The 16,547-nt window shown below is 47.4% G+C and overlaps 1 protein-coding gene across 3 annotated transcripts in view; it reads left to right on the top strand.

Annotated features, from left to right (window-relative positions):
* Positions 1 to 435: 435 nt before the first annotated feature.
* The window catches only part of HNF1B (HNF1 homeobox B), a 60,752-nt gene continuing 44,640 nt past the window's right edge, over positions 436 to 16,547 (top strand). Inside the window, exons 1-4 of one of the 3 annotated variants that reach the window (XM_004377826.2) lie at positions 436 to 972; positions 5,679 to 5,878; positions 10,866 to 11,130; positions 13,955 to 14,190. In XM_004377826.2, the coding sequence (XP_004377883.1) occupies positions 629 to 972; positions 5,679 to 5,878; positions 10,866 to 11,130; positions 13,955 to 14,190 (1,045 nt within the window). In that variant the 5' untranslated portion in view covers positions 436 to 628. The remainder of the gene's footprint in view (positions 973 to 5,678; positions 5,879 to 10,865; positions 11,131 to 13,954; positions 14,191 to 16,547) is intronic. The other 2 variants (XM_004377827.2, XM_012555973.1) reach the window with 2 other exon arrangements.

Consider the following 16,547-nt stretch of genomic DNA (forward strand, 5'->3'; position numbering starts at 1 on the left):
GGCTGGAACGCCTTGGAGGGCCTCTACTCTTCACCTTTTCCCTCACCCCTTTCTTTCAAGAGCACCCCAACTTCCTCTAGTTCTCACCTGAACCCCGGAAGCGCAGTTTCTTCATCTCTCGGGACTAAGGCCGGACCTGCAGCCGGTGGAAAAGCCTTCGCGCCTTCCACATTGGGCTGCAAGCTACTTGCTTAACAAGTCCAAAGGTCAGCTAAAGTTTGGCTGATAAACAGAATCGCGGAAAAAAAGGTCTTTAGCCCCCCAGAGTGAGTACAATGGATCCTGGCAATCCCCGCTCCGGCCTGGGCCTCGGCTCTCCACGTCTGCCCCTCTAGCTCTCCTTCTCTCCCGGTTTTCCCCCCTCCCCACCACCATTTGCATCTTGCCGAAAGCCGGGCCCTTCCCACTAATTTGCATATCTTATATGGCCTAATGGTGGCGATCATGGCAAGGTAGAAGTTTTCTGACTCCTCTGGAGGAGACTCCGGGCCCCGGGGAGTAACAGGTGTCTGGAGGCTGAAGGGTGGGGGGGCTCCTGGACTCGGGGTTCGCTGGTGAAACTCCCCCTCCACCCTCCTCTCTCGCACCCACCCACCCCCTTACCCCCTTCTTTTCCCGTCCTTGGAAAATGGTGTCCAAGCTCACGTCGCTCCAGCAAGAACTCCTGAGCGCCCTGCTGAGCTCCGGGGTCACCAAAGAGGTGCTGGTCCAGGCCTTGGAAGAGTTGCTGCCATCCCCGAGTTTCGGGGTGAAGCTGGAGACGCTGCCCCTGTCCCCCGGGAGCGGGGCCGAGCCCGACACCAAGCCAGTCTTCCATACTCTCACCAACGGCCACGCCAAGGGCCGCCTGTCCGGGGACGAGGGCTCCGAGGACGGGGACGACTATGACACCCCTCCCATCCTCAAGGAGCTGCAGGCGCTCAACACCGAGGAGGCGGCGGAGCAGCGGGAGGAGGTGGACCGGATGCTCAGGTAGGCGCCGAGCGAGGCTAGAGGTGTGCGCCCGAGACCCCTGCACCCGGGGCCCCGTGCCTGAGCGACACAGCGCTCAATCACTTTCGCCAGCCTGTTTCCCACCAGAGAAGTCCCCCGGGGGGCGCTCCGCTTCTCTCCCAGCACCTGCACCCCTCCCAGTTTCTCAACCAAACGCCTCCGGGACCCCAAGGCTTCCCCTCCCCGAGCCTAGGCCCAGCGCCGGGGACCCGAGGGGCCCTCCAGGCGGGGCTGGGGTTTGCGGGGGAGAACTGGCCGCAGAGAAGCCTTCTGCCTGGAGGTTTGCCCACGCGACTGAAAGTGCGAGTGGGTGCCAAGAAACAGGCGATTTCCCGAGGCGCAGAGGCTCGGGCCCGCACTAGCCCCAGGCCTCTCATTTTTCCCGGTTGCCTCTTCTTGGGTCGGGGAAGACTCAGGCCAGCCGCGGGCGCAGCGTCCTTTCGTTTCTTGCTGAGGGACAGGAGGCACCCAGGGCTGGGATCCCAGAGGCGGTTCTCTGGTGGGCACTCGCGCTAGCCGCGCGGGTGCAAGGCCCCAGGATTGTTCCCAAAGCCGGTTTACATTTGCAAAGGGGAATGTTTGATGTAGGATCATTGGGCCCGCGCGTTGCAAAAGAAACCTTGCATTTAAGTCAGCGGGGGGCAATTGCGGCTCTGTCTCAGCGAGTTTGGTCGCAATCTGAGAAAGGAAGGCGCTTCAGGATCTCACCGCCGACACTCTGGCGTCCCCCGGGGAATTCAGGCAGGCTGGCCATCTATCCCCGTTCCAGGATCGTTTGCCGGACCTCCCCAGCCGGCCTAGGGCTTTGACAGCTAGTTACTAATTATCCAAGGAGCCGAGAGGTTCCCTTAGACCACACGTAGCTCCTGGTCACTCGGCTTTAGGACTGAGCCGCTCGCGTGGCCTCGGACGCTCCAGCGCCTTGGTCTCGAGGCAACGGCCAAGACCCAAGTCGCTCCCGGGTTGCTGGCAGCCTCGGCCGCACGGCCACAACGGCAATTTGGGGTGGAATATGACCTTGCATTTGAATTTGCGCTCCGGCAGCCCGGCGGCTTGCCCTTCAGTCGGGGCAATAGGGGGTGGCTTTTAATTTTTTTTTTTCCCGAAAGTATTTTGCTGCAATTCGTTTTGAGATTTTTTTCTTCGCCGTTCCCCGGCATGGCGGCGATTTCTCCCCGGCGGGCATTAGGGCGCAGGAAAGTGTGAGTCCCAGAGGTTGAGAGGGGTTGGAAGACCAGTCCCTCGGAGTGGCTGGGGCATCAGCGCAGCCTAAAGGCTGACCCCGGCCTGACCGACTACCCGAGCTCCTGTTGCCTTCCATCGGGAGACAGCGGGGCCTAGGCCCTTCCGCTGGCGGCAGGCGCCTGCTTTCTGGCAGTGCTCTCGGAGGATCCAGGAAGCCCGAGTGGACCTAGGGCGCCCCTCCGCACCCAGCCCCGCGCCAGGCTGGTAGCAGCAGAGATGTAACATAAACTACAGCACGTGGAGTTGGGGTGTTATTAATTTATTTCTATAAATCATCAACAGAAAGATACACAAAGAGCCGTGATTAGGTTGAAAAGAGAGGCGGGTTATTCATTGGTGAAGTTGTAAACGCGGCTTAGAGAAGGAAGGAAATCCAAACTCGGGCGCGGGGCTGCTCGCCGCTCCCAGCGCACACGCACGGCGCGCCGTGCGCGCCAGCCAGGCCCCAGCGCCGCCCCGCCGCCTGACCCGGGCTGTCCGAGCGCCCGAGCCGCACGCGGAGTCCGAGGGCCGCCTGGGAGAGCTAGACCCGGCACGGGGGACCTCGGACCTCAACCCTCTTCCCTGTGCAAAGCCCCCCAGCTCCAGCAGGGCGGAGGGGGACGTGTCAGGGGGACTGAGACCCTCCCTAGGGTGGGGACAAGGGACCGACTCCGAGGCTTTTCTCCCTTTTCCAGACGGGTGCTGCCTCCCCTCCCCCAACCCCGGGAGTGGTTGGACTTTATTAAAGTAATTTTTCAAGAAAGTGTTAGCGGTTCCCAGGTCACTGAACAGTCGGCTCCCAAGCGCCGGCACACGCACTCTCTTTTTGTCCACCTTGTTCCCCTAAGGCGAAAAGAAAAGAAAAGGGAAAGCCACTTTTTGGAGCGCCTGAACAGTCTTTTTACCTCCTAGAAGAGAAAGGAAAGAAAAGAAAGCTGGGGAGTGCACGCTTCCCGGTCCCCAACTCCCGGCCTCGCTCGCCGACTTCTAGGGCTGGGGCGCGGTGGCGTTTGGAAGGTTAGCTGCTTCCCCAGAAGCTGGAGTTGAGGCTTCTTAACGAACGCACGGCGAATTGTGGTGGGGTCGAGGGCTTTTCTGCTCGTGGGCAGCAAAGTCATTGTTTGAAAAGGACCTTGCTGGGCGGACAATGCGGGCGCCGAGCTCGGGCGATTGACACCTGCGCTCTGAGCACAATGGCAGCGCGCGCCTCTGGAGATCGGTGTATTTGTCCGGGCTGGGAACCCATGAAAAAATGCTGTATTTTCAAATTAAAAACAAAAAAACAAAAATGAAGCCAGTTCTCCGGGCTCTTCTCCATGAATACACGTGAATTCTGGGGCCAGATAGCTATAAAGGTGTAACTACGCCATCTCACTCACAACTCTAGTCCTTTAATGCGGGCTTAAAGGCTGTGCTATAGTTAATAGGATTTTCGTGAGCTTTTTTTTTTTTTTTTGGTTTTGTTTTGTTTTTAACCTTCCCGATTATTGAGCTAATTTATCACTCTTTTCACAAAACTTTTCGCACTTAAAACATTACGCTATTTCATTGCGTTTCTTAAACACACAAAATTAACACAGGTAAAGAAATTTAAAACAAAACAAAGATAGCCAAGAAATCTGTTACAGCAATATTAACTTTTAAAATCCAAATACTTTTTCTAACTTTTGAAGGTACTGGTCGAATTTGTTCAAAGTGTTTTTCCACCCTAGAAATATCTGTGGAAAAATTCTCCAGCAGTTAGCTTTCAAATGATCTCTGATGTTTATATCGATATGCCCAAAATGCTTATTACATAATTTTTCTCTTATTCAAGGTCACTTTCCAAGTTTGAAACCATAACACATTTTCTCATTTTGTTGTTTTTGTTGTTACTTCGTTATTATATATTATTTGTAACTACCTTTGTGACTACTTAAGAAATTCGTTATTAATGTATATATAATTAATACTAAAAGTTTGCATTCTTCAAAAACTCTTAATCGTAACTCATGTTCTCCTGAATTTCATATCAAAGCCTTGCTTCAATAATCACAACTACTCAAATGCTTATAAAATATCTCAGTCTAATTAATGGGCTTTTTTATTCATCAAGCAAAGTTCATTTTATTTGACGAAGTATAGATGGCATGTAGAAATAAACTGATTATTACACTGCAACACTGTATTTGTTTTGGCATCTGCCTTACACCATTTTTTATTGTTTCACCTGAAACTAATGCTTCCCTTCTTTTTTCCATGTTCTATCAGGCTAATATACACATCAGCATACACTAGAGGGATGTTGGGTTTTTTGAGTTCAATATGTAGCTGCATTAAATAGTGTATGTGGATGTATTGCTTCTTTAATATTTTGTTTGTACTGTGCATTATTGTCCTAATTTCTTGTTTTAAATAATCTCCCATTTTTAAGTCTCCCATTCAATAAGCAGGAAAAAAAAAGATATTGGCAAAGTTGAAAAACAGTTTAAATAAATACAATTCAAACGTTTTTCCAATTGAGGCACCAATACCTTGCTCTTAAAAAACTTTTTGCATACCTGGGTTTATGAGATGAAAAGTGTAACCATGTTCCTGTCCCAAGCTTGAAATTTATGAGAAACACTGTTTCCAGATACCCTTACCCTCTATCAGAATAGACAGAATAGAAATATAAGAATATAGGAGAGCGAGGCATTTGAGATTGTTAATATCTATTTAGAAATTAAAATTACTTTCCCCATTGGGTTTTATGTGGGAGGTAGGGCTGTGAATAATATTTAAAAAACAAAACAAACTTCACTTGCCTTACCTGCACAGTGTGAATTATTCCTCCGTTCCAGAGAGGAAGGTCTTGTATTTCTTAGAACTTTTCTACAATTCTGAAAGCTATTTAATATTTGGCTAAGAAGTCCTCCTTGCTTCTCAGGAGGTAGACACAGGTTTTACCCCCATTTTATAGATAAGAAACTGAGGCACCCATTCAGAAGGAAAACAAGGCGATAGAGGTCTAGTCTGAAATTAGGTGAAATTAAAAACTGATGCTACCCCCTCTCCCCGCCATCACTGCATGATCAGCCCAGCCCCAAGCTAATGGCATCCCCCCTTTCCAGTGGGCCTCTTTCCTTTTAAGTTTCTCACATTCCGGGAAAATGAAGGAAAGAAAAATAAAACAAGAGCTTTTCTTTCTGCTGTATGAGAGAGCAGGTACTGGCAGAGTGCCCTTCCATTCCTGAAGATGGGAAGTCGTCTTTATCTTTTCCCTCCTCACCTCAGAAGAAAGGGATAGAGTACAGGGGCCTTTATCTCCTATTCTATTTAGATTCCATTTTGGCCTCATACCCCTCCCAAGCTAGGACAGGTGGAGAAATGGGTGAAGATTAGAGTTTTGCATAGACTTCAGGTAAAACTCAGAGAAAGAAAATATTTCTCTCTGGACATTGCCCACCAGCATCCTAACCATATGCTTGTCTGTCTAGAGAGGACCCTTGGAGGGCTGCCAAAATGATCAAGGGCTACATGCAGCAACACAACATCCCCCAGAGGGAGGTGGTTGATGTCACGGGCCTGAACCAGTCGCACCTCTCCCAGCATCTCAATAAGGGCACCCCTATGAAGACCCAGAAGCGCGCTGCACTGTACACCTGGTACGTCAGAAAGCAGCGGGAGATCCTCCGACGTAAGTGTTTTAATCCTGCCTCTGCCTCAACCTGGAGTGACCTTTGCCCTAATTCTGATCCCTGTGGGCTGCCTCGGTTTCCCCTTCATCAAGAAGTCCTCCTGCATGAGCACTTCGTGAATACAAGAAAGCCGGCAGGTGGATTTGGTCTTCGTGGTTGCTGTACAATGGACTGGCTCATATCATTTCCTCTCTGACTATCCTTTGCTACCCAGCCAGTTGCTTTGACAAGCCCTCAGTGTGTAGAATCTACCTTGAATTTTTTGGTCCCTGCTTCTCTTTGAAACCAAGTAGGTAAGACAGTGGGATATCTTCCCCAAAGTAGGCTAAGGGTATACCCTTGATACAAGACTACAGGTCAGAGATTTCAAAGAATACATTTCATAGCAGATCACTATTACTGTTATTTTCTTCCCCTCGAGGAAGTATAAAAAATATAGGGTGTCCGTATAGATATATTCAGCACCTGACCTGTGTTGTTGTTGTTGTTGTTTTGGGCTGGGGGGGCGGGTACTGAGTCCCGAAATAATTTAAGGGGCTTATTCACATTTACCAAAATCAGTAGTTTTGGGACCTCTGCTGGTGTCCCTGTCTAATGAAGAAGCTGCTTCTAGCTAAGGCAGGGCACAATAAAGATGTCTGCATTTGGAACTCTAGCCAACCGATTCCTGTCATTCCCATTCCCATCCCAAAATTTCCTTTCTGTCTCAAGATTTCTTCCACCCAATTGCACTGAGAGATTTTTGTTTGAAAGTGTGGGGAAGTTCGAAGTGCATTTGAATGACAAGAGCTTGAATGACGTATTGTTTTTATTTTAGCAAAGTAGACTTTTACTTGACACTTCAGTTATTTCCATCTGGCCCTTTTCCTTGGAAATTTTTATATCAGTTTTCACTCTCAACACACTATCCTCTAGGCGTGCGTTTCTCTGTCTTTGTTAAGATGTTCATCTTCACCACTTTCTGGATTGAGTTTTTTCCCTCTCGCTGGTTGGTCAGTTTTTTTATTCTCTCTTGTTCGCTGTCTCACGTTGCTCTGAAGTGATGGTTTCGGTATTCAGATGTCTCAATGTCTGCGGGCTAGGAAGGCCTTCGTTGTGGAAGGAAAGGTTTTAGGTGGTCCTCTCATACTGTGGTTGTTTGCTGGAAGCATTAAATGGCTAGATTAGAAGTAAGAAGCAAAGTGAGAGCTGTTTGCTGCCTGGTGGGGGAGGCACCTTTTAAAGTATGGGTTGACCCACTACCCATCGTGACTGGCTGTTTTGTGTTCCTGACATGAAGCAATTCTCTGTAGTTCCTGGGAAGTCCAAGAAAATTCTCAGGAGCCACGGTCCCCAAAAGCCAGAGAATCCTTGGGACCTGCCCTCAACCCAATCCAAGTCTTATTGGGGCATCTCCAGTCTGAGCTCCGTCTCTATGTTCAATGAGACTTCCCTCAGAAAGGAGAGGGAGGCAGGAAAGCCCATCTGGAAGCTTCTAAAAATTCAAAAGTCCCAGAAATTTTCTCAAGATGCTGGAGATGAGACAGTCTACAAAAATTTATGGCAGTCCCTGCAAGATTTTTTGTTATTGTTTTAAAGTCACATGAGACATAAGGTTTAAGAAACTTCATTCTGTAAATATATGAATGCCTATTACGTGCCAAGAATTGTGCTAGGAAATTAAAAAAAAAAAAAGAAAGATTTTGTGCTAGGCGTTGGGATACATAAGTCTAGGGACTTACAACCTTACAACCTAATGAGGGAGATGAGATGCTTAATAATGACAGCTGCTTGCTAAGAGCTGTTATACAGGCATACACAAGGGGCAGCAGAGGAATCGTTGAATTGTCTGGAGAAATGACAGGGTTTCCTAGAGAAGGTGACATCTGAACGAAGCCTTTGAAGGACGAATGCAAGACAAACATGCATGGGATAAAAACTTAGGAAGTGGGAGAAATAAAAGAGGAATGTAAGTGAACGGGGTGAGCATAAGAAGAGAGAGGATAGAAGGAAAAAAACATGATATAGAATTGCACATTTTCTTGAAAAATTAAAAATAAATGGTAATATTCATGGACCCTTCTACAAACACAGGATCTCCTTGTCCAAGCTTGCTCCCAAGCCTATTAGGAGGCAAATGAAGCCAACTTCTCCGATTTAATTTTTATGGGCAATGAACATTTTCTCTTCCCCTGAATACTCTGAAAGGAAGTGGAGGGGAGTTGGTGGTGGTTGCAGGGCATGCGGATGTATAATTCTTCAAAAAATGAAAGGCTGGGGCCAAGCCCTTGAGGTGGGTAGAACCTGAAGGCAAGTCATTCTGGCTGATCCTGGCATACTCTGGGTTTCAGGCTGCTGCTTCCCCAATGGGCAACTGAGAGACAAAGGCAGCCCCCACGCTGTGGGACGGCTGTGAGTGTGTCTTAATCCACCACAAAGCTTCAGGAGTTGGTTTTGTTATTTCCACATAAGTCAGATCTGAGGGTTTTGTGGCTGTATTATTTGGTTTTTGTTTTTAGTAAGAGGTGATACATTAGCTGGTGGTTAGGAGCTTTAGAGTCTACAGGCTGGGTTTACATCCTGGCTCCTGCCTCAAGTCCACGCAACTTGGGGCAAGTCACTTACCAGTCAGAACCTCAGTTTCTTCATCTGTAAAATGAAGATAATAATACTTCTCACATGAAGAGGTTGTGAGAATCGGAGATGAAGGGATACATTTCAAGGACTTTGCACAAGACCTAACCATAGAAGTGGTTCAATAAATGTTAACTGTTATTACACCTGTTCACATCAAATGAAAATCAAAAATTGATCTCAAGTCCTTGGGATTATCAATACTGGCTTTGAATATTACTCATAGTAATTCCACAGGGCCACACGAGGCCAGAGGGAGAAGACACTAAGACAGATCCCCCACTGAGCAGGGAACTTCTTTATCCCCATTTGATTGTCCCTAAAGTAACTGCACTTCATAGAGCTGAAGAATAACTAAGAGATGTGAAAGCAATTCAAAAAGTATAAACTCTGTAGGAATTTGGGTCATCATCATCATCATCCTGACTACAGTTAGATGTTCTAAAAGACTATTTCGTGCTCCTTAGGTTTTTAGCCAGTAATATGCACAGGTGGGGAAGCTGAGTGACCCAGCAATTAGGCAACTTGGCTGGGGTCCCTATACGATCCCATTGAGTTGGTGACTTCCTGTTAGTATATTTGGCAGCAACTCAGGTATCTAAAGGAGTTGTTGGGCACCGATGAAAGTAGAGTCCTAAGGTAGCCTAAGAATCATACAAAGTGGGTGGGTACCAAATCAAAGGCCCCAATCACAAGCTCAGTCCATCCACCTGGGAGACTACTCATTAACTTGGCCAATCAGCAACTGGTTAATTAAACAAAGCCTAATACCGCCTGCAGCTGGGATCCTAAGTCCAGGCTGATTAGGAGCCCACTGCTTCCTAGTGATGGATCAAAATGGAAATAGAACCTTGGATGGGTAGTAAGTTCCCCATCGCTGAGTTGTGTAGACTTGGTGGGGTGTTGCAGAGGGGATTCAAGCATTGAGTAGTGGCCTGACTTTTGAATCTCAAGGATTTTGGATTCCAGCTCTCCAAAGAAACAGGAAAGGCAGCATCTGTAAAAAAATGGCATGTCCAGACTCATTACCCCAGGGCTCATTGGGACTGGAAGTTGTGGCCTTCAAGGCTCTGAGACCTGCAGAAGTGACTCCAGGAACCAAAAAAGAATATAGGTCTAGAATATAGGAAATAGATCTATTAGGTGTCTTTGCTCAGCAGGTGCTTGGCCTCTATGTTTATTCATCTGTAAAACTGAGTTAATCAGCCCTGATGAGCCCTGCTTCATGCAGTTGTGAGGGACAGGACAACAAAGCTCTCTTCTTCAATGAGTAAATATTGAATCTCATTTAAACCATATAGGCTAAGGTATCACCACTAGCCTGAGCTGCTGTTTTTCTTTTATTCATTCAACAAAAATGTATTGAAGGCCACAGTATGCCTGGGCCCTGGGAATTAGACAGACAGGGAGCATCATTCCATCTACATTTGTCTTTCTCTAACTCATTAAGTACCATTTTTAAAAAGGCCCCATGGCTACAGTCTTCCATACTTGCCATATTTCAAATCTGTGGACAGATGTGTAAGACCTTTTTCTCTTGTGCTGCCACCTTCATAAATTGATCCCTGGACACACACACATTCCTCCGCCTTTGGAATTATTTCAGATCTAAAGAGCATCTTCTCTTTCTAATCCAATCTCAAGCTATATTTATTTCAGAGCAGTATTCAAATGGTTTTGGATTTAGGGTTTTCTTAAAGAACCCAGCATTATAATTGGATAAAACCAAACCAAACCCACTGCTGTAGAGTCGATTCCAACTCATAGTGACTCTATAGGATAGAGTAAAACTGCCCCACAGGGTTTCCAAGGCTATAATCTTTACGTAAGCAGACCTCCACATCTTTCTCCCTCAGAGCGGCTGGTGGGTTCAAAACACCGACCTTTCAGTTAGCAGCTGAGTGCTGTAACCACTGTGCCACCAGGGCTCCTACATAATGTGAATAGCCAGGATATATGGGGTGGGGAGGGGTAGGAAGAATTTTTTTAAAGTCTCTAATATTTTACCTAAGTACAGATAGATCTGAAACTTGATTGAGCTCATCCTCTTGACATCAAAATACAAAAGTTCAGGATTCAGAGTGTTGCTTCATGGCTGAGGGCCAGTGAGTCAACAAAAAATAAATTGCTCTTAGAACAATGGTTGTCTGTGTTCGAACTCCTTTAAAGAAAGGAGACGGGTGGCTTTGGTGGAGTAAACTGAGGTGGGCAGTGAATGGCCTGTCATAGGGACTCACCTCTGTAGCCCCCCCCCCCCACAATAATGCCAGATTACAAAGTTTAGGAGAGAGGAATAAAGGTGTCTTTGTCCGTCTGTCTATCTGCTGCTTGAAGGCTACAGACCCTATCAAATCTACTCCTTTCTCTTTTCAGAATTCAACCAGACAGTCCAGAGTTCTGGAAATATGACAGACAAAAGCAGTCAGGATCAGCTGCTGTTTCTCTTTCCAGAGTTCAGTCAACAGAGCCAGGGGCCTGGGCAGTCCGATGACGCCTGCTCTGAGCCTACCAACAAGAAGATGCGTCGCAACCGGTTCAAATGGGGGCCCGCGTCCCAGCAAATCTTGTACCAGGCCTACGACCGGCAAAAGAACCCCAGCAAGGAAGAGAGGGAGGCCTTAGTGGAGGAGTGCAACAGGTAACACCACCAGAAGCTCATTTTGAGCAGTCAGGCGAGCACATGGACCCAAGATCCACCCCTAGTCCTGGGATATTGAGATACTGATCGTCCAAATAACCAGTAACCAGTTGCCATCAAGTAGATTTTGATTCATGGCAACTCCATGTGGAACTGTGCTCCATAAGGTTTTCAATGGCTGATTTTTCAGAAGTAGATTGCCAGAACTTTCTTCTAAGGCACCTGTGGGTGGACTCAAACCTCCAACCTTTCAGTTAGCAGCCAAGCACGTTAACTGTTTGCACCACCATGTGGCTAAATCAGGGTTTCCTGAAGTGCATATCACAGGACCCTAGTTTTAATATATTAAATAAGTTTGGGAAACACCATATGCACACTTCCTCTTAGGATATCATAACATATATTAAAGGCTCTGAGAAGTCCTGCATTAAAGAATCCTGCATAACTTTGTCGACTTGGTTGTTAACCATGGAATCCTTATGGAATTATTATTCTAAAGAAGATAACTCTGGAGAATGCTGGTCTAAAATATGATGCAAATGAAGTGAGAATTATATGACCCCTTACATGCCAGGGCAAAACAATGCCTTAGCCATAGACTCTGGCTCTGGCCTCCACCACCTGTCTTGCACCCATTGGTCCAAAAGGAAACTTGGTAGGATTGTTAAGAATGGGTCAGATCTATTCAGTCCACCCTGCCCACCCTGGCTTAACAGAGTTCTTTTTGTATCTTAACTACATGTAATTCTAAAGAAAATGATTGGAAACTCTTGGGATATCTTTTCGTTTCATTTCTGCCCTCTCCTCCCTGACTCTGATATTGACTCTAAAATCTACTCTTTGCTTTGGCCAAGACCTGCGGGCTGTCTCTCTCTCTCTGGGCTTCGTCTGCTTCAGAAGTGGAAGGACGCGACCAGGCAAGTCAGGCCAGGAGTGGAGAGGCAGAAGAATCAGTCTCAGTGGGCTACAGAGTCCTTAGTCTGTGTTTCTGTTCCCCCTGCTAATGAGAAGCCCCTCAGCATCCAGTGGTGTCTAAGAAATCTCTTTCACCTGGATCTGGGGTTTTGTCAGCAATGATAAAATTCCACCCAGCCAGCCCTTTAGAGGGGACTCCTGGAGTGTGACTAAGAAATCTGACTTCCCTCACACATCTGTGTCCAAGCCTTTCAGAGTGCTTTGAAGGGACTTAGGCAGAGCCAGCAAAGGATTTTGCCTTTGATGAGGTGGGAAGAATGGCAAAACGAGGAGGTGTCAGGAGGCCCAGTCTGGACCTTTCCCAGGGACAAATTACCCAATAAGCAAGGTAAGCACGTGCTTAGGGCATCAACAAAACAGGGGCACAAGTTGTCCAAGGCAAAGACCCATAGATGCCAAGCAGACAGGACAGTGGAAGGGAACTGGCAGGGCACTAAATGAAATTGGTACCAGCTCCAGTGCTTGAGAACGTGTCAGCTAGAAAGAAAGTTCACGCAGGGTCACAAGGGCACCTGCAGTCAAGTTTGTTTAAGCTATGAGGCCCCTACCACTTCAATACCTTCTTTGACATCTGTCTCCTATGGTACCCTCCTGTGTAATTGAAAGTCCTTATCTCGGTGGGCCTCTTGGGAGTATACTGTTTCTTTCTAACAAACATGAGGTGGGGGTGGGCTGTTGAGTCTAACTCTCGCTACACTCACCCAATATGCAGCTAAATCCAACATGAGTGTCCACTGGGCAAAGACAGATTATATTAATAGATAACAGGTCTCTAATCCATTCTGAGAGAACCATCGTGTACATCCACATTTGCTGATCCAGCAACTCCAGCCAGGAGGGCCAGAAATGCTCTTTGCCATGATACAAACAGGAGGATATGCTCTTGTGCATCAAAACTGAAGTATGAGCCATTTAAAGCAAAACTGGTGAAAGTTAATTTTTCATTGTGGGAGATCAACAGAATTTTACATTGTTGAAACAACTAAGTTCACTGACTAATTTTCTTTGTTGTAGAATATGTGGAATATTCTTTTTGTAGAAAATGTGGTACCATATTTTTACACAAATAGTGTGTACCTTCTGTGTTTGTTTGCCTGCCGTGCCCTCCTCCCTCGAGGTATTTTCATAAACACATTATGTGAAGCTTTTTTTTACAGCAACATGTGGAAGAGGACTGGCATGGCAGTGCTTGTGAGGGTGCCTCACGGAGAGAGGGTGCAGCCGGCAAACAAATGCAGAAGGTGCATGTTATTTTCATAAAAATACAGTATATAGTAAAAATCTTAGTACCCTGCATCCACTAAAAATTTTATAATCCAGTTAATTTCATTCCACTAAAATGGTATACACCACCTTTGCCTTCAATAACTAATATTATAGCCACATTTAAAAAGAAGTTACATCACGGATAGCTAAGACACACACATATATACGCATATATCTAACTCATATATCCCATTCCAATATGTGAGTAAGCCGAGGAGGGGGCACCACAAATTATCAGTGTTTAGGGCCCTCACATGCCTTAATCTGGCCCTGTTCTTTCCCCTAATTGCCTGGCCCCAGCTTGCTCTCTTCTCATCAGGAGCCACACCAGAGGCCTACGCCCCTGACTTCCAGAGCAGCATCGCTTGCCTTGTACCTGTGTTCAGGGCCCATTCAAGCTATCTTCATAAGATAATTAGCTGGATTGGCTTCTTCTGAGGACAGGATTTTTCCCAACCTCCCACTCCATCCTTAGGCTCCTCACACTCCTAACCAAGACCACTATGATTTTGTGTTTGGGGCCAAGCACTAGCCAGCTCTCCCGGCCGCCCTCACTCACTGTCTCCCTTCTATCCATTCCCAGGGCAGAATGCTTGCAGCGAGGCGTTTCCCCATCCAAAGCTCATGGTTTGGGCTCCAACCTGGTCACTGAGGTCCGTGTCTACAACTGGTTTGCGAACCGCAGGAAGGAAGAGGCGTTCCGGCAGAAGCTGGCCATGGATGCCTATAGTTCCAACCAGACACACAGCCTGAACCCTCTGCTCTCCCACAGCTCCCCCCACCACCAGTCCAGTGCCTCTCCTCCAAACAAGCTGTCAGGTAAGCAGGATCTGGGCTTCACTGCCTTGGCAAGTAGACCATCCTGATTTTTCCTGCAGGTCTCACCTAGCCCAAGAATTTTCACAGGAGTAAATGCTTTGGGATGGTACCAGGGCTGGTCTTCTCCCATTGCAAGATTATTCTTGTGAAAAAATAACATGGCTTTTTTCAGGTTTCTTCCAACTCCTGGTCAACATCGCAGTGTAAGAGATAGTCTGGCCTCCAGGGAGCTGTTCTTCTCTATTCTCTGTTTTTCTCCCTGTGTGGCTGCTGACTCAGTGCAGCCATCACATTACGTACAGAGAAAGCTGCCTTAGTGGTATGCCAGGTGCAAGCTGCAGGCAGGGGGGTGATGGTGCATCATCGGTGATGGAGAACAATGCTGTTCTCCTCCATTCCTGTCCATGTCCCACCCCTGGCGCTCTGTCCAGCTGCAGCAGAAGCTCAGTGGCCCTTAGGGAAGGGCCACTCTATTGGCAGCTTTTGCTTGTTGGCTTCTGTTCTCCATCAGGGTTAGGGTGGTTTCAGTCACTTGAAATCTTTTCAGTGATGAGTTGGCCAAAACCCATTGAGCACCTACTGTGTGCTACTATGTGCTAGGCCCTGGCCTGGATTAGTGATGCCTCTTCTGTGAGGTTGGGTTTGTCATGATGGAATCCTGCATCCTTATTGTGGGAAAGTATCCTTATATGCTGACCGCTGTATCAGGCACAGGCTGGGCTTGAGCACGTCTACTGGGGCTTTGTTCTTTCAGGAAAGCTGGCTTCCCAGAATTGGTGTGTTTATTGGGGTCTCTATGGTGCCTGTGTGGACAAAGTATGGCACAGTCTCCTTCCTGCTCTGGGGAAGGGCTTACAAAAGAAAAGCCAAGCACCACTTTTGACTCCGAGGTGATTTTGAAACCTGTTCTTTCTTTCACCTGCTGGTTGACCGTCTGAGAGGAGAGGTCTCAGATCTGAGAGTTAACCCAAGTGTTGGGGTGACTACTGTCACTAGGACAGGCTTAGAGCCACCAGCCAGGCAATATTTAAACATTTGTTCCACAGTCATGCCCTCCCATAGTATGAAAATTTCCTAAAGGAGACTACCTTGAAGTCTCCTATCTTCAAGGGTCTCTGGAAGCCTGATACTACTCAACATGTAGCCTGGGCCAGGGCTGGAAGCTTCTCTGGGTCACATTTTCACAGGAGGGAAGAGCTTAGCTGGAGGGAAAGAAAGTTTGGGTTACTTTTGAAAGGCAGAAATATCCCCAGGCAAATACTGGTCTGATTGCAGAATAACTTAACCCCTCTATGGAAGTCTGAAGCAGGATTCAGAGAACAGTGGCAAAAGGCATGTGGCTGGCATGGGGCAGGACTCAGAGCACTTGCTGCCAGTGATCCACAGAGCTGAATCTGGGCGCTGCAGGGGGCGTGGCTGGGGCAAGGGGCATTATTGTGAAGACAATGGCCATTGTGCAGGAACCTGTGATCTCCACACCAAAGTCAGGGAGCCTTCAAGCCCAACAAAGGCCCAGCAGCTTTCTGACAAGCTGGGGTTGTGTGGAGGTCACCACAGGGCCGTTAGCTTAAGCATTCTGTATTCCAACAGGAGACATAGAGAGCTAGGGCTGGAGGGATGGGGAGCAGGTATTGGAAACTGAGCAGGGTGGGTGTGAGATGCAGCCTGGATACCCCTCTGATGGCCCTTCCAGGGGTACCTGAGAAGTCTGGACCTTTTTAAAAAATCAAGGGAATGTTAGAACTGGGAGGGACTTCTAAGAAGGAAACTGAGGTCCAGAAAGAGGCAATGACGTGTCAAAGTTACAGAGAAATAGTAGCAGAACAAGGACTAGAACTCAGTTCTGCTGATTTCTCCATGCTTTCCCACAGCACAAGTGTGCATTCAGTGCTTACCAAGTGCCAAGCACCATACTAGCCATAAATAAGACACACATGCCTGCCCTCTTGGAGTTTACAGTCTAGTAGGGAAGACATCATGCTGACATGGAGTCCCCAGAACCAGCTGAGGGTCAAGGTAATCTTTGGGGGCTTCATAGGTCTTTCTAGGGAAGGGAGCAACAATTATGGGACACTATGTATTTGCAAGAAGCTCTGGTGGCACAGTGGTTAAAGCACTTAGCTGCTAACTGAAAGGTCAGTGGTTTGAACCCACCAGTGGCTCCTCAGGAGAAAGATGTGGCAATCTGCTTCCGTAACAATTTACAGCCTTGGAAACCCTTCGGAGCAGTTCTACTCTCCCTGTACTATAGGGTCACTATGAGTTGGCATTGACTCCACAGCAACAGGTTTTTGGTGTATATTTTCAGTGGCTACCTTACTCTCTGCTTCAGTCTTCACTCAGGGCTAATCAAGGTA

The sequence above is a fragment of the Trichechus manatus genome, unplaced genomic scaffold (genome assembly GCF_000243295.1).
Source record: "Trichechus manatus latirostris isolate Lorelei unplaced genomic scaffold, TriManLat1.0 scaffold00054, whole genome shotgun sequence".
NCBI lineage: Eukaryota > Metazoa > Chordata > Mammalia > Sirenia > Trichechidae > Trichechus > Trichechus manatus.